The 22,900-nt window shown below is 40.2% G+C and overlaps 1 protein-coding gene across 3 annotated transcripts in view; it reads left to right on the forward strand.

Moving 5' to 3' along the window:
- Nucleotides 1-73: 73 nt before the first annotated feature.
- Nucleotides 74-22,900, forward strand: part of CERT1 (ceramide transporter 1) — a 65,361-nt gene continuing 42,534 nt past the window's right edge. For all 3 annotated transcript variants that reach the window (XM_048504085.1, XM_048504087.1, XM_048504086.1), the window contains exons 1-3: nt 74-466; nt 7,322-7,456; nt 21,670-21,786. In XM_048504085.1, the coding sequence (XP_048360042.1) occupies nt 371-466; nt 7,322-7,456; nt 21,670-21,786 (348 nt within the window). In that variant the 5' untranslated portion in view covers nt 74-370. The remainder of the gene's footprint in view (nt 467-7,321; nt 7,457-21,669; nt 21,787-22,900) is intronic.

Raw genomic sequence — 22,900 nt, forward strand, 5'->3', positions numbered from 1 at the left:
ACAAGCAACGTCTTTGCAGACTACATTTCCCATCCGGCAATGCGAACCGCCTACTCTTGACCGGGAGGGGGGGGTACGAGGAGGAGTTGGTAAATAGTGGCGGAGTAAGATGGCGGCGGTAGTAGCGGTATTGCTTTGAGGGGCGGGGGGTTAAAAGAGAGGGAAGCGGAGAGTGTGGCCGTAGTGCGGATGGCGGGGAAGCGCTGAGGAGCTGCGGCGCCCAGAAGGGGAAAGACCAAAGAAGGGCTAGGAGCGATCTCAGACTGAGGGCGGCAGCCAAAGCCCCGAGGAACGGTGTCAGTCAGGTGGAGCCCCCCGCTCCTGTCGCTTTCCCTGCTCGGTGGCCGTGGCTGAGGGACGCGTCTTCTCTATGTCGGACAATCAAAGCTGGCACTCCTCCGGCTCCGAAGAGGATCCCGAGACCGAGTCTGGGCCGCCTGTTGAGCTCTGCGGAGTGCTCAGCAAGGTAAGCAGCCTCGGGCGGAGAAGGGGGGGGGGTCGTTGCTTCTTTGCCTCCTCCTCCTCCGTTACCTGAGTTTCTGCGGAGGCGGAAAGTGGCCGGTGCCTTTTTCGTCTTCGTCGTGGTGGTTCATGGGGGGGGGGGGGGCGTTGAGAGGCACGCCTGTGGCTTTCCTTTGCAAAAGGGCAGCGATGGCGGGGGCCAGGCAGGCAACCCTAGCTGGATAGATTGCTCTGATGGCTGGTGGAGGGGGGAGGGGGAGAAGAGATATAGTAGTCTGACTTCCTCCCCGATTACCGGGAGAAAACCGCAGCTTTCCTAGTTCTCCTCCGCTGCACCCTCTCGCACAACAGGCACGAAGCTCTCAGCCTCCCCCGTCGCATTCCGGGAAGGCGCTGCTGGGAGACCTTTTTTTTAAACGCATTATAGGAACGGATTCTCTCCTCTTTAAAGTGAAGCTGTCGTCCTCCCCCTTGCCAAGTGGAAGGAGCCAGCCTGCTTGGGAAGATCGCTTTCCAGAGAGCCCACCCACCATCTTGCTCCCTCGGTGGTCTTAAGGAACTTGTTCACACAGCCTTCCTGCTCGTGGGGGTGTTCCTGTTGCCCCCCTCTTGGATGCAGTGAAGGAAAAGATCAATCCATTCATCAGGTTCTTTGCAAGAGCCTGGTAATCCTATCCCAGGCTGCACTTGTAAGCACGGCTTGGCTGAGTACAGCTCCGGATAAGGAACGCTCCCTTCTACTCGTTGAATCTGCAGGAAGGGAAAAGGCTAACTTTGGCCCGGGCGTTGGAAGCAAAAGCGCCCCGGTTTATTTTTCTTCATCTCCCCCCAACACGTTAAGGAAACGGAATCACGTGATGTGCTCTCATAATGCATAATTGTAACATCAGAGAGGAGTGGCTTGATCTTTGCTCTAAACATCAAAGCAGTGCAATAAAATCGACCTGCTGCAGGACAACTAAGTGTAGGGAGATGGAGAAGAAAGAAACTATTCCTCTGATTGAAAGCCTTTTCTTGAAGGTGTCAGTATTTGTCTGCTTTGTCTCTCTTTCCATTTGTGCTGTTAAAAATGTGACCTTTGACATGAGGTTGCCTTAATAAAGCCTGGGTTTATCAAGCAAAGTGTCAGGTTTAGGCAGGATTGCTAAAGGTAGCTTGAAACCTAGATGACTGTTGTAGCATTAGTCCTACTATAAGTATGTGTATATACTAATCATTTATCTTTTCATTATCATACCTGTGTTTTTAAGTCTTCTGTCTACTGAATCAATCAACACAAGCAAGCCAAAGTCATGCGATTCTTAACTTATGGAACATGTTTTGCTTAAGAAAACCATCACTGGGTAGTTGGTGTTCATGATGCTTTGTGAAATTTGCGTGCAGACTGCAAATTGTCAGTAATGTTCTATGTTAGAAGACAGAATGTTGCAAATGAGGACTTTGAACTGCATGATGAGAATATTGCACATGACATTTGGTTCCAATCTCAGATGGAAAAGACATACAGCCCTTTGGAGCACTACTGCTTTCTAGATTAATGTCAGATGTTAAATGGCTGTTACGTGTCATTATTGTAGCCCAGAAGTCTAGTAACATGTTAGCATTGTTCAGTAGTAAGGAGGTTGAGCGGGGCTGAGTTTGGTGCAGTTTGTGAATGCCTAGTTGCTGTAAGGAGCTCCCTGTGTCCTAGTGGTACAAGAAGAGGCACTGGAAAGGTCAAGGGTCTGCAGTCAGATTGAATTGTAGTACTGGCAACCTTTGGGGATTACAAGAAGATTATATGCAGTACAATACAATACAATACAAGAAGATTATATGCAGTACAATACAATAGTTACTCAGCAATATTAGCACTTTGACACTACATGGCTATCAAATGTTAAACCTCAAAGTGCATAAATGCCTGTGGCTGATTAAGAAAGGCACAGAGCTATTGGTGGTTTGCTGTTAGGGTTAGCTAGCATGTTATGGAATATTTTTTCTCATTCTCATCAGTAAAATGGTAGGAATTTAACCTGCAAGAGGTAATGAAATCTGTTTCCTGTGAATTTGCTCAATACTGATGTCTAGTTTTGTGTTCGATCATTTAGAAGTTTCATTGCTAAGTGATTCATGCATTAATGGGATTTTGTACAACATAAGATGAATATGTCAACAGCTTTTTACTTGTAGGTTTGCTTCTTCCACTTTAATGTACTCTTGGGCTGGTTAGGATTCTTTATTTGGTTAAAAGGTAATGAAGAAAAATATAACTCTTGTGAACATAAAAAGCCTGCTTCAAAATCTTTGAAATGGCGATAACTGGTGGATCCTGCAAAGTGAAAATATTTTAGTATTGAACAAAAGAAGGATATAAGATACAACTTGTGGTTAATCTAGTATTCTTGACAGTGGCCGGAACCAAATTGATGTTCAAGAATGAAAAACTCCTTGTAATAAATAATTATTGTTCACTCACAGCTTTGTCTAACATCATGATTTTAGAAGTAGAATACTGTTCTAAGCATCTGTAACATTTAAGGCTAGATTTAAATTTACTAGCATGTTTGCTATCAGTTTTGTAAAATATAGAGTTTTTTAAAAAAGTGTTTTATTCTTGTTTCTAGTCTGTGTGGTTCATTTACTTGTGAAAGTGTTATTTTCTGTTTAATTCATCCACATACAATTTGTAGTGATAGATATCACGTGATACAGATATTACATGATACAGTATTTTCCTGTAAGGCAAAAATCATGATAATCATGTGCATTTCTTCATAGTTTGATCCAGATTCTTCTGATCTTAGCTGCTGCTCTTTGTACCTCCTCTCATTTGACTGCATTCTTAGGAACATTGACAAAAATTGGACTCTGTATTCCAAAAACTACTGCAGTTTTGACTGAATGTTTTCTCCCCATCTCATTATCAATAATTCCATTTGCCATTTAAGTAGTAGGATGTGCAGAACTGATGACCTAAATTACCAATTACCAATAATGAGTGTCTTGTCTTGTCTTTGTGATAGTGTCTAACTTAAAACTGCATGTTGTATATATATAATTCATCAGTGATAACTGAGCCCCATGGCAATGCAACTATCTGCATTAAAGTTCTTCTGAAAAGAGTGATATCTCAGAGTTTAAAAAAAATTATGGAAGGAATTTATGTAACTTCCAATATTTTGCATTTCATTATTTTTGTATTAGTAGCCTCTAACACTTCACTGATCACATCCTTCTAACAATGAGTGTGAAACATGAGTGTTCCATTACTGATAAACAAAAAGTTGTTGGGGAGAGGAAATGCTGCATCTTAGTTGCCTACTCTTTTCCCCTACCTACCCCCCCCCTTCTTTCCAGGAGAAAACCTAACCTGCATACTCTCCTGGAAATGGTGTGCAATTAAGTGGGTTTTTTCATTACTCTTGAAATCTACATTTATGGGATGAGAACGCTAATCAAGTTTCTAGAATACACGTCATGCAAAAGATTTACTAATCTATTCACTGTTGTTCTTGACAGTTTTGTCAGATCTCCTTTCATGAGCAATTTGCTTCTAGCCATTTGCTGTCAGATTAAAAGAGCAATCCTACACAGGTATACTCAGAATCCTACTCAATAGGACTCACTCCTTTGCTCCTGATCTGGACTGTTGAGTGAGGGTTTGGTGTGGTTTTTTGCCTCAGTTGGCTTGCTGACTTGGCTCACCAGTCCAGCCCCCCCCCCCCCCCATGCTGTTCTGGAGCCAGCTGAGGCAGCCACCCCCACCCCCACCAGCCCAACCAAGTCACATTTATGTCATATCTGACCCTTGTAACAAATTAGTTTGACTCCCCAAGTCTAATACTTATGCTGCATTTTTAGTAGATTCCTGTTTTTAAACGATTGCAACCAGCTATGTGGATTATTCAGTGGCTTAGTCTTTTGAGTTAAAGTAAAATAATTAGTTTCAGCGATTTTGCAGGTTATGGGTGCATGAATGAATAGATGGGTCTGGAGTCCCCTTATGAAATGGAAACATATTTCTGGAAAGGAGTTGGAAAATGTCATGTTAAAATTAACTAAATGAATCATTAAGGTTTTGATTAGATCATGTAAACTCTCCTGATGTTAGAGGTAATTAGGTTGTTACAGTTAGACATTAAAGGGCTGAAGCTCAGGATTGCTGATTTTGTAGAAATGACTGGTAGCTTTTACTTGTGCAATCTAATTACTGGCTTGTTGCCTGTGTTGGAAGTTAAAGTAGAGTAGGAAGCTTCTCATTCTTGAAACAGTCTTTCTGGGAAAAGCCTTTTCCATTCTGTCCTTCCCCTTTTCCTGTCTGCATATAGTTTTAATAAAACTTTGTGTTTATCTCAACAATCTACTTTCTGATACCATACATGCAGGGTACTTTGCTACTTTGTTCTATCAGCATCATTTTCTTTTTCAATATAAAGTTTATTAATTTTTCACATAACAGGAAAAGGATACAGGAGAAAAGATAATAAGTATACAAACACAACAGATGGATCTGCACTGATTATCAGTTATGCTAAAGGTACATACGGTACAATCTAAGATTAAAAAATCTTGAATTTACCCAATGTTTTCTGCCATCGTGGAATTATTAAATTTGAACTTAATTATCAGTATCTGTACACATTAAATGGATATGCGTAAATTTATTCTCTTATACTTCGAAATCATAAAAACTTTTAACTTGGATGGAACTTTACATTTTATAGTACTCAGAGTAGAACTCCCATTTTTCTCTGAATTCATGTACTGGTTTTCTGTTCATAGTTAGTTTTGGCTTTCAGTAACACTCTTTTGTTTCAATCTCCCAATTCTCTGGAGCGGGATCTCTGTTGTCCACTTTCCAGGTGGAGGCATTGGTAAATCTGGCTACAGTTATTAGATACAGAAATAGTTCTTGTTGCTGCTTTGGTAAGTTTTTTTGGCAGACTGCCCAACAACATAATTTTAGGGTCCATTTGAAATCCGATCTTTTATTTATTTTTGCATTTCTGTGTGGATTAATATCCAGATTTTTAAAATATATGGAAGCATTAGCCAGGTTTTTCTTGACATTTCCAACATTTATCTTTTTTAACCATTTTCTTGTTAACCTCTGGGGTTTTATACCACCTGTAAACATACCAATTTTCTTTCATCAGTTGACTAGTGGTAAATTTAATATGTGTTTTCCACAGCTGGAAGTTGATCTCTTCTTGAAAGTTTTGCATCCATTTTATTATACAGTTTTTAACTTGTTCTGTTTATGAATCATATTTAAGTAATAGCTTATAGATTCTTCCCATGAAATCTTGTTTTTGCTGATCAGTTTTGTTCAAATTCTGACATTTCTCTCAGGACACCTCCTGTTTTAAAATTTCTCCTTAGCAATTTGGAACTACATCATCCATTGAACCTTTTCCCCTTAATTTCTTGCCAAGGTTTTGAATATTGATCATTTCTTTATATAATATAAAATCATTAATGGGGGGGGGGGGATCGCATCGTAATAAGCTTCTTCAGAATGAGTCCCTTCAAAACCAGGTTAAGAGACAAGCACAAGTTGCTCCTCATCACTAACACTTGAATATTCTATGAATTTCTCCATCATTGAATGCAGAATGATAGTGTTCCCAAACCAGTACTGGCAAGATGGAAAATGCATGCTTGATGAACTGGTCTGATTCCACAAAATGGAGATAAAACCAGGGAGCTCACCTGAACGGTGGGCTGTGATCGAGATTGTATGCAGTCAATGGAAGACTGATTCTCACTTTTGCATTGTTGGTAGATTCTCTTGCATGTGCTCTTTAAATGTATGTAACTGTTTATGTACAGATCAGTGTGTAATATGTTTATTGTAGTTAGGGTATAGTTTGATTTTGGTCTTTCCAGGTTACTCTCTATACCTTTTGTTCTTTTTTGTTTCCCCTCACTCTAAACCATACATTTTTTAATTATATTCACAAAATGGTTTGCTTCAAGGTGAATATATTGTTAAGGAAATAGAATGCAAGAGAAAAAAAAGAATGGATTGAAATCTGGGGTGTTGATCCTAGACATTAAAATTTTTACATGGAGTGCTTTCTCTCCATGTCTCTTTCAGTTAGTGTGGTGTATTGGTAAAGTGTATGGCCCCATCTGCACATGCAGAATAATGTACTTTCAATAAACTTCAGTGCACTTTGCAGCTGAATTTTACTGTGCGAAATGTACTTACAAACTATTGTGGAAGTGGATTGAAAGTGCATTACTCTGCATGTGCGGAAGGGGCCTAAGAGCAGGATCTGGGATATTCTGCCTGAAAGCCTCATTCTGCTGTGTAACTTGCCGTACGACCTTGTCTCATCATAACTTCACAGGGTTCTTGTATGGATAGAACTGAGTACATAACAATGCACTTCTCAGAGGAAAGTGGGAATAAAAATGTACTGAACGGATAACATTGCTTGTAGATGGTCATTTTCCACCTCCAGGATAAATCTTGCTTCATTTTTAAAGGCAATTGAAATTTACAGCAAGAAAAATTATGCACCAATACAGTGGAGTGTTTGGGGTATGTGTCATAGACTATAATGTAAGCTATACTTATTAGAGTGGTAAGCACTGTTTAGCTCAGAGGGATTTCTTTCTGGGTGAACGTACATATGATTTCACTAACGTATTGAAAGTAACTTTAAAATGCAGTAAGCATGTCTGCTTTTTTAGATTCCATGTCTAATACTTCATAAAGCCTGCCATGGATTTTGGCTGTATAAAATTGATTTAGAATGAACTAAAATGTTGCACACAGACTTAATGGGAAGATGATGCTGTAGAATACATATTACTAAACAATTTTCCCCTTATTTCTGAAGTTTTTTAAACATTTCTTCTTTTTTAGTGGACCAACTACATCCACGGGTGGCAGGACCGATGGGTGGTCTTGAAAAACAACACTCTTAGCTACTATAAGTCTGAAGATGAAACAGAATATGGCTGCAGGGGTTCAATCTGCCTGAGTAAGGCTGTTATTACAGTAAGTTGCTTTCTTTTTGGTTACACAGTTTCTTTAGATGCTGCATTTCTAAGGGATTATAAATATTGGCAAATACAGCAAAAGCAGAGTAACTTTCTGTACAACCTTGTGTCAGTGTAGTGTGGTTTGTATAAGAAATTGCAGCGATTTTGTAGATCACAGCGGGGGCAGCTTTTTTTGCTGTTTGGAAATTTTATATGTTTTGCTTGTGGAATACTTTGAAACGCATAGCCATTTGATATTGATTCTGAAAAGGCCTTGGCTAGAACCCAGAAAGATAATTGTGCTTTGTGTGTTTTTTTAAATGCAGTGGTTGTCACTATTAGACACAAGTTGCTATTTAAACAGTGGCTTTTCTCTTTGGCAAAAGGAACATTGCTCCAAAAATATCACCTTGAGTTACAGACTGCTTTGAGCCTGGCCCCTGCTCATAGCTAACTTTTCCACTTGATTCCTGTGCTGTGTTTTGAGAAAGTCACTGAAGGCCCAGCTGCATGCACCCCCAGTATCTGCAAACAATTCCTGCATGCATGGCCAGCTGCAAGCATCCCCAGTATCTGCATACATTTCCTTCATGCAAGGCCAGCTGCAAGCATCCCCAGTATCTGCCAAGAGCCACTGTCGAATGGGTGCTCCCAAGTAAAATTTCTGGAAATGTTAAAGCCAAGGGGGAAAATGTGTTTAAAAATGAAATTTGGTGAGAGACTAACACGTATGCAATATGGTCTTTCCTAACAAGTGTATGAATTTACTGTTTAAATACTTTAAAATGCATCATTTATAACAAAGCTTGTTATATTGTATTTGGTGTATTTATGAATTTAATAGTATCAGTGTCTTTCTTGGCTTTCTATCAAAAAAAGTAGAAATATACCACCTTAGCATATGTACCTTTATTTTTGTCATCTGAGAGGTAGGGAAAAATTAAGTTGATAATAGAATACACAATTCTGTGGAAAATAAAAGAAAATGTATTATTTGGACAGAACGACTATCATACAATCATAATATATGAGGACAACCTGCATAAAATACTTTACTATAGAACGCTTCCGTAATGTATTATCAAATCCATTGATTCATATAAATTGCCCAAATTTTATTTGAACTAAAAAAAACCTCCAGATACTCATGAAAATGTATATGTCTACATTATACTTAAGTATTATCATTCTTTCTCTTTTTTTACTGATGGGGTTGACAAGGTAAAAAGTAGTTTACTATTATCTGTCAATACAAGAGGTGGTTTGCCAGTACTTGCTTCTGCATCATGACCTTGGTATTCCTTGGAGGTCTCACAGCCAAATACTTGCCGGTGTCGACCCTGCTTAGCTTCTGAGATCTGACGGGATTACCCTAGCCTGGGCTATCCAGGGCAGGGCAGTTATTATACATTAAAAAAAATGATCCTAAACATTTTGAGTTACATAATCATAAAAAGCAGTTGACTCATCCCCAATGGAGAAAAATAAGACTGTTTTTAAAATGTTCTTCAAAACCAAAGAATTCCAGAGTTTTCCATGCTATGTACTTTGAATGAGAAAAAAACTGGTTTTCAGAAGCATTTCTGTTATTCCAAAAGAGAAACTACATTGGTGTAGGGAGGTGGTCAAGATCTCCTCAGCCAATCATGCTGCAGGCCCAATCAGAATCAGGTTCTCACAGCATTTTTAAATCACTTTAAAATGTCAGTGGTGTCCTTAGGTTAGAACTATGGACACCATTACATTTAATTTGCCCCTAAGTTTGTGGATCCACTTGGGAGCAGCTGTACAATAACAGCTAATTCTGGGTACATGTGAACTAGCCATAATGTAGCAATGCTAGATAGATTTTTCTGCAAATGCAATATGTCATTGCAGTTGATGAGAACACCAGACACTGCAAAGTCAATATTGTGGATTGTATATAAAGCACATGCAAATGTAATTGCTTGCTACTGGGGTTACCGCAGAACCTATTACTTTTCAGAAGCTACATGGAAGAAGAAATTTTGGAGGCTGTTTGTAGTTAGTAGGTCATCTGAAATAATTATGCTGGATAATCTGCTGGATAATTATGATAGTAAAATGTCTCAAAATTAAGAACAGATTGCTGGTCTCAGTGGTCCACCTAACCTAGCTTTCTGTTTCATGGCTAACAGCCACTGATTAACCTATTTCCCATGAATTTGTCTAATCTCTTTTTCATGACAACAAAACGAGTAGTCACCACTACATCCTATGGCTGAGAATTCTACAAGTTAGTTATTCTTAGAATGAAAACTTTGCCTCCTTTTGTCTGCCCTGAATTTACTGCCTAATTTCCAGAGGTCGGCATTTCCACTGAGCAGCAGGCCTTCATATGGATAAAGGCAGTCTTTCAGATGGTCTGATCCCAAACTATTAAACCGTAGGTTAATAAGAGTTTCGCCATTTTAAACTAATCAATAAATCAATCACTTTTATCTTGCCCAAAGCTTCTCTTAACTGCTTCTCTTCTAAATACAATAATTGTGTGTTGCTTCTTTTATTTTTTGTTTGTTTGCAGGTTTCTGGTACAGAAGCTACATTTTTAAAAACAAAACTTATACAATATCATATCTATATAGTAATAGCAAAGTAGGCCAAATCTGAGGATACTTAGATCTGATGACTGGAGCTGTGAATAAGCAAGGCAGATCTTTCTACAGACCTGAGCAACACCTCAGGTTTGTAGAAAAATGTGAAATCATTTAAAAAATTGTGTGAGGGGAGGGTTAAAAACCCATAAATGATAAAAGGAACACCTGTCATGTTAGGCAACAGGTTCCTTCTGTGACTGTTGCTAGGCAACCACAGGATTTCAGGTTGGGGGATTGTGAGTAAAAAGGCAGAGAGAAAGGACAGCGTCCTTTCCAGGCCTGTGTTGATGTTTAAGGCAGGACACATTGATTGGGGCTAGGCCTGACTAGGGTTGTCAGTTCCAGGATGGGAAATTCTGCAAAGAAGATCTTGTGGTGGAGTCCAGGGAAAATGGGCTTTGGGAAGGGAGAGGACTCAGCTGAATATAATTGCATAGAGTTCACCCTCCAAAGCAGTCATGTTTTCCAGGGACCAGATCTCTGTTGTCTGGTGTTCAGTTGTAATTCTGGAAGACTTGAAAGCACTTGCATGACTCAACTAGGCCTGGCTGCTTGCCACTATTCAACAGCAACCGACTTGTAAAAGCCAGTGCAGTGTAGCATAGCAATTGGAGCTTCAAAGTAGGGTCTGGGAGACCCAGGTTTGAATCCCCGTCTTGCTCTGGAAGCTCACTGGGTGATTTTGGACTAGTAAGCATACTTTCAGGCTAACCTACTTCAAAGGGTTGTTTGGATAAAAAGGAGAAGAGAATAAAGGGAACTACTTTCACACCCACTGGAATAAATAAGTAGTAAACATAACTGACGGTGGAAGGCGGATAAAAGGTAGGTTGATGAAGAGCTGAGAAGGCGAGAATGAGGCAAGGAAAGTGGAGAGGATATGGGGCAGTGGTGGCGAACCTTTGGCACTCCAGATGTTATGGACTACAATTCCCATTAGCCTCTCTTTTTTGGAATTGTATGTCCATAACATCTGGAGTGCCAAAGGTTCGCCACCACGGATATGGGGGTTGCCGGGGTGGGGGAGAAAAAGAAGAAATAGCGTAGGAGGGAAAGTGAAGTGCCTACTCAGAGAGTGACAAGATTTAGAAAGACAAGGACAATGACAGATATGGAGCACTGAAGAAGGCATCGAAAAGCTTTAGTTACACGACTAGCTTCTGCTTGCTGATTGTTTCTCCGCATTGGGGACAAGGCTCCTTTAAATGGACTCCGGAAGGAGATCACGTAAGATTTCAGCCACGTAAGATTTCAGCCAGAACAGTAACATACTTTGAAGGATAAGAACAGTAACATACTTTGAAGGATAAGAACTTTGTAAATGTCAGAAAAATAATTCCATAACCATTAATTTGGATATGAACACATGAAGAGCAAGATTGTTATCTTTCATGATACGTTGGACTAAACCGGGTGCGAATTGATTAAGCACGCAGGAAGAGACTACAGCGCTCCTTCCGAGGGAGTCTATTCGGAATAGAAATAGAAATAAGCATTGTTTATATTGTATTTTATGTATGATGAGAAATATAAGTGTGTAATACATTGAAGCCACTATAGCAGCATACGTGTATCTTGTATAATTTTTTCGGTCCGTTTTTTGACAAAGTGAAGTGCCACCCCAGGAGTCTTGAGGATTCTCTATGATGCAAATGGGCCTGGTCCAGGAGCCAGCACCACACAACTGAGCAATGTTTTTCCTAGGCAGAGGCTGCTAGGAGGGAGGAGAAGGAAAGCTTGAGATAGAGAGGCAGATAGTGTAAGTTGGATGTTGGGCAGGAAGGAGATAGGGTTTCCAACCCCAGGTTAGGAAATCTCTAGGCCCTGATATTTGGGGGTGGGATTTGAGGACATGATGGACCTTGACGAATTTGCCTTAGACTCTATCCTCCAAAGCAGCCTCTATCCTCTTTGTGAGTTAGGTTTGCCAGCCTACAGGTAGGGGCTGGAGATAACCTAGAATAACAACTGATCTCCAAATGGCAGAGATCAGTCCCCCTGGAGAAAATAACTGCTTTGGAGGGTGGACTGTATGGCATTATGCCATATTGATTTTGCATCCTTTCCCAAACGTCATCATCCCAAAGCTCAAGGAATTTCCCAACCTGAAGCTGGCAACCCTAAGGGGGAACTGATCTCTGTGTTGTGATTCCAGGAGATCTCTAGGCCCCACCTTGATATTGACAATACTAGAAGAAGAGAAGGAAGTAGAAAAATGGAGATGCTATGAGGACTTTTAGGGAATGTAGTGATTAGATTTTCAGACTGGGGCCTAAAATCCCTATTCTGTTGTGGAAATAAACTGTGTAACCTTGGTCTAGTTCCGTGGTGGCAAACCTTTGGCACTCCAGATGTCATGGACTACAATTCCCATCAGCCCCTGTCAGCACAGCCAATTGGCGATGCTGGCAGGGGCCGATGGGAATTGTAGTCCATAACATCTGGAGTGCCAAAGGTTCGCCACCACTGGTCTAGTTTGTTGTCATTCTAACCTATCTCGCAGGATTATTGTGAGGATAAAATACAGGAGAGGAGAATATTGTAAACTGCTTTGGATCTCCATTGTGGAGCAAGGCAAAGTTTTAAATGAAGTACCTCTTAGGATGGAGGGGTAAAAGATAAATTGGATGGGTGTAAAGGAGAGAAGGAAGTAATGACATATGAGGATATGGGAGTTCCGAAGATAAGAAAAAAAGGAAATAGTGTAGGGAGAGGATATGGGACAAAGTCTGTTGCTTCCCACAATTCTTTTCAGGTTCCTCCCAGTGCAAATGAACCTAGCTCGGCTTTCACCACACAACTGGGCCGTAGTTTTCCAGGGGATGCTCAGCTTTCACCACCGACTGGGCCATAGTTTTCCAGGGGATAAACTGCCAGGGGAAGGAAGGAAAGCTGAAGACAGAGGGTTAGATATAGTTGGATTAAGAGAGAAGGAAGCAGGAAAAAAAGGGGGGGGCTATTGGGGCTTTTCGCAGGAAATGAGATTCCCCTTTAAATCCTTATGGGTCCTCAACTTGTGGCAATACTAAACCATAAAAACCAAGAGCTAGGAAACAAAGATTGTGACATTATGTGGCACACAGGACTTGGGGCAGCATATGAGAACCTGTTCACCACTTTGTATAATTCTGCAAGATTATTTCATGCTATCATCTATATTAACATGACTGTTTGAATGTGCTATTCACTTGAGACAGGTGGTTGCCACCCATATTTATACTAGGACTATAATTTACTTGCATCATTACATACTGTTATACAAAATTTCACCTGGATTTAGAAATGGATAAGCTGAATTCTGCTTAGTTAATGTTTACTGTAGCCCAACATCTTCCTCAAAAACTATTCCAGACAGCTACTGACACATCCTCAGGATTGACTTGGATATGAGAGTTCTGATTTTTTTGGGGGTAGGGGGGGCTCTGTTAGTTTGTTTGCCACATGTTCCCCATTCATGTGGAGGTGCTCTTCCTCTCATGCAACAGGGGGTTTAGATACAACTTGTTACCATTGATTGGTCACAACTCTATGTACTGGTCTACAACAGTTCTTACCTGCTGCCCCAGACCTGATTTTTTTCTGGATCGGATGCTGCATTGCAGAGGATATCACTCCCCTTTACAACAAAGACTAGGTGTTTTCCCCCTTTTTCACGTCTAAAATTCATAGAATAGGAACAATTTCTTTGAAAAGTTTAAAAACACAATATGACCTGACTGGACAGTAATTCTGAATTTTCTAATATCTTCTTGATTTTTAATACTTGCAGCAGCTTTTGAATGTCTAGCTATTCTAACTAACATGGGCAAACAAGGACTAATTTGATCCCACAGCTGAATCTCTGAAGTTTTCTTTTGGTTAACATTGATAATTGTATTTTCTAAGTGTATTGTTAATAAATGTACTTTGTGGAGCAATTGTTGTCTAACACCTGAACACTCAAAGGGGCTAAGTAATCCTTAACATTCTGAGGGCAAGTGCTGCATTGCTTTCACTGCAGCGTATAAGTTTCATCTTTTCAAGGTACAGAAATCTGTGGGGATTTCCTGTTGTCATAATGTGACAAGCCTTAGGGAAGAGGCCCACAACTTTGTGCCCATGGGTATCATGGCACCCATCTCCACCTTTCCTGGTGCCTGTCAAGTGTTTAGAGAAAGGGGCAGATTGGGCTTTTGTCTGGCAGGACAGGACTTCTAATTGGTCACTGGAGATTGACTGGTTCAAGTTAGGGTGGGGGTCATTCAGTGCACAGGTTACCAGCAAGTGTTCTGACAAGACTTCTATTGAGCTGGAGGCTAAGGCCCTTCTTTCTAGAGTCCTGCTGCTGCACAATATATCTTATTGGAGAGTTGAGGGAGTAGTGGATATTCCTCTGATTTAAAGAAAGTATTAGCCTTGTGGAACACTCACTGAGGCTCCATTTCAGAAGCCTCAGTGAAAAGTACTAGTTTAAGAGTGAAGGAATATATTTCCTTATTTCAAAAGTTATTCATAAAAGATTGGATCTTCAATCCATCAGCAGAAGGTGCTGAGGTGACTTTTTGCCACATTGCCCTCCCAACAGTTTTTTCTGACCCTGAGAAAGCAAATTACTGGAACTGTGGAACCTGAAATTCCCCTTTCTTGCATCTTCTGTCAGCGGAGCTACACTGATGAAGGGAGGAAGAAGGATGGAGGAAGGTAGTGATTTTGTTGCCTCACCTCTGCAGCCTCCTGACCACGCAGGTCATGCAAACCCAGGAATAATTTTTTGCAGGATGAGAAAGAACTGCCCAGGGAGGGGGAGACACAGGAAAGATCTGTGATCTTTCTGCATTCATAGATTGTGAGATTGCGAACCAAATCTTAGTATATTGTGTATATATAATATATAAAATAGGATGATTTTGAAAAATCTGTTAAGGGATCAATTTGTTGGGAAATATGGAACTTTTGTGTTCATAAACTTTATTTCCATAGTATTTATTACTGTTTAGGTTGACTGCATATGAACAGTCAGATCAGTTTCAGTTAAAAGCATTGGGATAGTTTCACTTAATTGAGATTGACATCCACAGACATGAAAATAACCTTAAACATTTTTCGGTTACACATCTTGTTAATGTTGTTTACAGTGGTGTTTAAAGTACCTCAAAAGTTGATGATACAGCTTGTTATAGACAATTCAGCTGTTGATACATTCTCCATTAGCTCCATTGTTTCAGTCATAATAAGCTTTCAGTTGTCTGTGGTAGCTTTTTGTGCCATTAACTTGACATCAGTTTTTGCAGAGCCTTGTGAAATAAATGGGAATAACTTTAATTTTAAAACTTGGAGATCCAGGTCATTCATCTAGATCTGTGATATATTGCCTACTTTAACCTTAAATGTACATAGAAGTTTACCATGATTTGTAAAATTGAGCATTGTTCTCATCAGTCCTCGTTTGTATAGTTGAACCATTTCCCAAGCACTTAGATTTAGACTGCAACAAAGATTTCCAGAATCTTCCCAAATGTCAGTTTGCCACCAAGAATTAATTTGAGCCACAGTTTTAGATGGTTGGAAGTAGCCTTGTGGCATGAAATATTTCCCTTTCCAATTGTATTGAATTTAATCAGCATGAACCTTAAATTGCCCCACCCTAGAATATCTGAAATAGACAAAAATATCTGAGTTGCTAGCTATGATTTAAAGCAAGCTTATGCTCTGGCATATTGCTGGAAGGTTAACATCCATCACAAGTATAAATATTTAGAAGTTGGCTGGGCTGTGGCTCAGATGCGTCAGAAAAAGTTTAGCTAATTAGAGTCGAACAGCATTTGGATATCATAAACAAAAGAGGGTAGTTTATGAACTTGGCTTGTTGCTGTGTTGATGGGGATTCCCGTTTTTGATCCCTACACCTACACATCTTAGCATGGATCTTGAAAATGAGAGATCAAATTTCCATTAGACATATCAAAATGGTAGTGAATCATGCTGAGGATTTGAAAAGAATATGAAGTTAACTCCTCCATCCATGATGCAATCAGCCCATCTCTGGTAAGAATCAACCAGAGATCCATTTTCCTTAAAAATCCTGGAACCTCCTCCCTGATAAATTGGTCTAGATGAACTACCTGGATCTCCAAGATGATAAGCAACAGTCTAGTTCCACCTCCCCACCCCCCAGATTCTTATAATGGTTGTGCAGGAAGGTTTCTTCCCTGATTTCAGACATGTAAAGTATCCAGGAATTGGTACTAACCGTGACTACAACATCCCTGAAAACTCACAGCAGCTAATATCTAAACTCAATCTCCCCAAAATAATATTTCCAATACTGTATTGCAAATAAAGAAAACTTGCCTCCACAATGCTGTCAAATACTCTTTTCAAACTGGCCCGTTAGCCCTCTCCTGGCCTTTGTAAAGGATTGTCAAGCAATGCTCATCCCTTTGTTAAACCAAGCCAAACTAGTATTTTGAGTAGATAACCTAATCACACCAGGTTGATATAATCATGCCCATTCCCCTAAAATTTGAAACTTCCAATAGGATTCGGTTTCTACCTGGAGCCCAATCCCATCACAGCAAATACACTGTCCCCTGTCTCAGTACAACTAAAAGTAAATGAAAAGTTATCCCTTCAAGAGCAGGCTTTTATGTTTTTCAATCCCCCCTACTTTTCTCATCCTTTCCCCATAGGCAAGTAGTTTAGTAGAAAAGATTTCATGGTTTTTTAACACTCTTGTTTTTCCTGTCCAACTCTGAGTCTAACCTCGGTTTCTCCTCTCCTGGGTTTCACAGGGCAGGTTGGAGACCCTGGAGGAACAGCTGCTTGCCAACTGCCAGCCTTCCTCCTGGTGCCCTCCTATTCAGATAGTGCATCCACAACTGCGGAGGCCTATGTGGTACAGAGAACTTCTCCTCACATCTAAGGTTCAAAAGTATTTATTAAAAATAGAATGGTTACAAGTCTGTTTTAGCACTGCACTAGATCGAGCATTGAGTGCATCCAGGACTTCATCTTCCTAGGATCAAAAATTGACCGTAGTGGAGAAGTAACTCCTGAGATAAAGCAGAGAATAGCATTAGGACGTAGCGCAATGCTGAACACGGATAAAATTTGGAGAAGCAGAGACATCAGCATCAAAACCAAGCACAGGCTAGTCCAAGCCAACATCTTCCCCATAACCATGTATGGGTGTGAAAGCTGGACTATAAAGAAAGCCAACAGAAGAAGAATAGACGCTTTCAAGTTGTGGTGTTGGCGAAAACTACTGTGCATACCATGGACAGCTAGGATGACAAATGCAGAAGTCTTGAGCCTCATAAAACCAGATACATCATTAGAAGGGAAAATAACCAGGGTTACAGGCCCTACTAGGTTATAAACCTGCACTTTGACAAAGTTTAGGACTTTACAGTGTGTGTGTGTATTCATTCTATGTTTATATTAGAAGTAAAATTGCTTCATTTTAAATTGGAATTCTAAAAAAGGCCTTTGAGCCCAAGTGTAGCTCATCACATACATTGACGAATAATCTTAAGTACCAGGAAATATTACCATTACTAGTTCAGAAAGGCTAACCCAGGGGTCCCCAAACTTTTTAAACAGAGGGCCAGTTTACTGTCCCTCAGACTGTTGGCGGGCCTGACTAAAAAAAACTATGAACAAATTCCTATGCACAAATGATTGTGAAATGTTTGATTTCACCTTTCAGCCTTTCTGTCATGGTCTACTTTTAGAACAGTGACCAAAATATGTCAAGTACAGGGTGGGCTCCAAATATTGTTGGGGAGGCTGCGGAATACCTTCCCCTGTAAAAACAAAAAGCAGAACTTTCCCAATGAAACATTCCATCTAACCCAGGATCAGGTATCTTCCTGGGTTCTTTCCTCTCTAGCAGCCAGTGAGCGATTCGCCAGCCTGGCTGATGCCAATGGGAGTGAGGCGGAACAGAAAGCCTGAAAGCAACACATGGAGTAGCCGAGAGGGAAGGGCGGAGCAGGCGTTGCCACATGTAAGGTTTCCAACTCTGGGTCAGAAAATTCATGGAGATTTGGGGGTGCCATCATGTAACTGCAATGAACAGCCGTTGGGGCCGGTTCCTCCTCTCCCTTGAGCCCCCACTGCACATGAATGGAGCCATCGCCGCCATGCCTGGCGGGCCGGATAAATGCCTTCAGGGGGCCACATTTGGCCCTCGGGCCATAGTTTGGGGACCCCTGGGCTAACCTAATAGTAACTGTTACTGCAGGCTTAAGTATGTTCTCTTTCCCCCATTTCTGTTAGCAGTATTCATATAAAGGGCTATGGAATTTGCTAATTGTCAGCACTTGATAATGGAATGCACATCAGTGGCCTTTAGTCAATGGAAAAGGGGGCAGAAGGGGCAAGAGTAGCTTTTGGCATGTACGAGGGTTTGGGAGGTCAAGTACCGGTAATGCTCACAGGAAGAAATCTTCATAATGGAGAGCTGCAGGTTGCAAGAGGGTCCTCCGATGGGGTTGATGAGAGGTGCTTGAGGCTAGCGTTGGTGCAGACCCAATTTGAGCAGTCAAGTGGTGGGATGTTGATGTGGGAATTGAAGAAATGAGACCAGTGGAGGCCAATTACTGTTCCCTCGCACATGATGGGGGAAAGTTGGAGTAAAATCCTGGATGTGGTTAATGGCCCCCAGCTGAACTGATCATACCCCTCCTCCAGTCCATTTCTAAACAGTTCCGGATATTAAGCACATCTTTATAATCTTTTGTCTTTGGATAAGTATTTTACGGAACATTCTTGAGCTACTGAATTAGATTGGTCATGGGTTATGAGAAACCGAAGTATTAAAAGGGAAAAAAACAGGTGACAGCAGCATTTACAGGACTGAAATTGAATCACAAGTGATTCTCTGTAATGTTTTCTATTATGCTTATATTGGGAAAAGCATTGAAATAAAATCTGTGGCCAATAGACAAATTTTATCAAGCGTTTGTTGCTTTGTATCAAGCAAGGGTTTTTTTAATGTGTTTTGGTGACGTCGGGACTGTCGTTTCAGGATACTTCGGTAGCTTGCTGATACACTTTTCAGAGGCATTTCATGTTAAACAATATAAACAGAGAAAAAGGAAGGGCAGGCACTTAAAGCATGAAAGAATAGAGAGTAAATCTCTTACAAAAGTGGCTGTGTGAACACTGTCATATGCCAGAGTTGTTAATCTAGGGCCCCCTCCCCCTTTAGCTCCAGCCCTTCACAGGCAGGTCTGTGTAGATGAGAGGGGGAACAGTCTGGAGTAGTGATCCATGCATTTCAAGGAGCTATCAGCAGAAGAGAAAATTGGTCATGCACCTTCATTTCTCTGTGTTATATAGATGAGCTGCATTATACTGAGACAAACCGTTGTCGGTAGATTTTTATCTACCCTGCCTGGGGAGAGACATGTATTTCTTTAAACCTACAAGATTACTAATTGGAGGTGCTCGGGATTGAATCTGGGATTTTCTCCATGGAGAGCATATGCTCTATTCCTGAGCCATGTCATTCTACATGTAAGGGATTTCTCACCAAAGATCCAGAACGGCTTGATCATAAAATTTTACAGGGGAAAAATAGATGATTCCACCAAGAAAACTAAACATGAGAGACTGATGAATTGGTGGGTATCTTTGGATTTATAAATGCAGAAATATGCAGCTTGTCAAGTCAAATGGAAAAATAGCAATAAGTCATACAGAAAGGAAAATATAACTGTTTAGTTGTACATAAAATGGAGGGAGGGAACTAAGATGGACCGCATTAGATCATTTTCACTCAGAAAATTATGAAGTATTTTACTCTGGAAATGACAAGCCCAGAAGAAAGATGTTGCTCTAATAGTGCTCTAAGGAAGATATGCTGATAATCATAGATGACTGGAACGCAAAAGTAGGAAACAATGCTGAATCCAATATTTCAGCTACAAGCTTGAAATGTATTAGGAAAATTCTGTGGGGACAACAATTTGTTCACTCCAAATGCATGTTTCGGGCAACCAGGATTTCAGGAAATCACCCGATGGTCAATAAAGAAATCAAATAGATTACATAATCGGAAGCAGAAAATGGAAAAAGCTCTATTTTCTCTGCTAAAACAAGACTAGAAGCCAATTGTTGTATAGACTGTGAATTGTTAATATTGAAAATTAAAATAAAGCTGAAGAAAAACATCAAAACATTCATAATGGCAAAATATAATCTAAACAACATTTCTGAAGAGTTTAAAGACCATGTGAAAGAACAGATGTGCATTGTCAAGTTCAAGTGGACATGAACTAGAACAACCATTGGTACTTATCAGTGAAGTGTCCTCCTCCTTTGAGTAGAGGAGGATATCTGGGGTGTTTTCCACTGACCAATCAGGGAGGCAGGATCAGACTTTTGCTTCCTTGATATCTTGGAACATGCCCCTTTGTTCCCCAGTTCTGGTAACTCGAAACAGCAGTCCTGAAAATCTCCAAAATTCCTAACTGTTTCTTAATAAATTAAAAACATAAAAGAGAACCAAGCAAGAAGAAAACATTTGGAAAAGAAGAGTCTGAACACGTTTTAGCTGATAAAAGAAGCAAATAGGAAGCAAGATTGACCAGAAAAACTTACATACAGTTGCCTGGCAAACATGACAGGAAAACAGTGATTTGAGAGGGCAGATATCCTCTTGCACTCAAAGGAGAAGAACTCTTCACTGGTAAGTACCAATGTCCATTCTCCATTTTAACTCGAGGACATCTGGGGATCTCTGGTCCATCTCTGGTCCATATTTTAAGCCTGGGTCTCATTTTCTGTATCCAGCGCACGTTGAAGTTCTCTTGTGACAGAACACTGCATCTGCTGAGCTATCTATGTTCAATCTATAGTACTTAACAAATGTTCATAAGGAGGACCATGTGGCCGTCCTGCATATTACTTCAACTGCTCAGGGGGTTGCTTGCAAGATACTCTGCATCTGGGAACCTTTCCAGGCTTGCAACACTTCCTGAAATTTTTTATGAATCAGAAACATATACTAACAAATCACAAGCTTCTCCAGCATGACCCCAATGTTCTGTCTCATATGCTTTTGCCCTAGTACCAGTTGTCCTTGGCAAAAGCATGAGATATCAGGCATCCTGATTTGTAATCTTGCTGCATTTTAGGCAGTGATTAAGATAACTGTTGCCATTGTAGGTGTCTTATTTTCTAGATCTATATTAATGGCCTTGTAGTCTAAATTTCCTTGTGAAAGGTTGAAGGTATTATTGTAATCCTCTGTGTTTGAATGCTCCTCTTAGGAGTGAATAGAAATGGTTAGCATAATTCTTCCTAGAATTTTTCCATTGCAGTGTTGTCTTTCTAAATAAACCTTGTGATAGTTATTACCTTTCTAAGTATATAGGTGGTATTCTGATTTCTTGCTTTTCCCTTTATTCTATGTTGTAGAATTTTGCTGGCACTATCTGTTTCTCAGGTGACATGGTTTGAAATTATGTTTTGAATTGTAAGGGCTGTCCAAGAAAATGAAGTTGGTCAACTTGGGATAATTCGCTGTTAACATTTTATAGTCATTTTATAGTCTGTTGTAGTTTATCTCCTTTACGCTGAATTCTGATTGTCTTAATTACCTTTTCTTTTTCCCGCCCCACAGCCCCATGATTTTGATGAGTGCAGATTTGACATTAGTGTAAATGACAGTGTTTGGTACCTGCGCGCCCAAGATCCAGATCATAGACAACAATGGATAGATGCAATTGAGCAGCACAAGGTATGGCATCTGTTCCTTAGCAATTAGTAATGCTACATGATTATGGACAATTCTCCAGGGTTCTTCTGAATAGCTTGAGTAACATTTCTTATGGAAGACAAGTGGTAGTGTGCTCAACCACCAGCAATGGCGGTTCAGAGGCAACTTTGCCATTGCCTGCCTCTCTGTAGCAATCCTGGACTTCTTTGGTGGTCTCCTATCTAAATACTAACCAGGACTAAATCTGGCTAGCTTCTGAGATCTGACTCAATTGAGCTAGCTAGCCTGGGCTGTTGAAGTCAAGACCTATTTTACATGCTGTTATAGAAATGAATGGAATGAAGATTTGTTAAAGATTTTGCTTATGACAAATATGGAAATTATAAACAGTAATGAGATACAAGGGAGTGTTGGGAATCTACCCAAGTCTAAAGGCGATAGAGCTATACTGTAGCAGAATAGTTCAGCAAGTCACGTTAGAAAGGGAAACGTATAGGACGTATGATCAGTTTGCTGCATTTATAACCCTGTTGTTGTTTCATTTCTTTCTATTAATGTAATACCATTATTTCATTGTTTAATTACATCAACTGTATCATGCTCAATGTGCTATGTTCAGTAACGTTTTGGCAATCTTAATCCTAGTACATTGCTTATTCCGTGTCTCTTTATATTGACCGCATCAGTCCGCATTGTACTACTTTAGATGTCTCTTTGGACTATATACATTGCGTAATCCACTTTGAGACTCAATAACTGACAATAAACTAATAAATGATAAGGATAAGGATAAAATATGTATTTAATTAATTAGGTTTAATATGTTACCTCTCCCCTTTCAAGCTCAGGGTGGCTCACAGCATTTCATGTAACAATTTAAAACATTTGAAGCATTTAAAACATCACAATGAATTACAGTCCTAATTTCCTCCAAGATGGTGGTAGAACAATAAACAAATCAAATTGAGGGTCGATGGTGGATTTGATGGACAAGTGGGATGCCAGATAGTACCATAGCTGCCTAAACCATCTGCCCAGTAGAACAACTCGGCTTACAGGCTCTGTGGAATTGCGTAAGATCCTGCAGGGCCCTATTTCATTGGACAGAGAATTCCATCAGACTGGGACCAGGGCT

Source organism: Sphaerodactylus townsendi, linkage group LG07, assembly GCF_021028975.2.
Source record: "Sphaerodactylus townsendi isolate TG3544 linkage group LG07, MPM_Stown_v2.3, whole genome shotgun sequence".
NCBI classification, from domain to species: domain Eukaryota; kingdom Metazoa; phylum Chordata; class Lepidosauria; order Squamata; family Sphaerodactylidae; genus Sphaerodactylus; species Sphaerodactylus townsendi.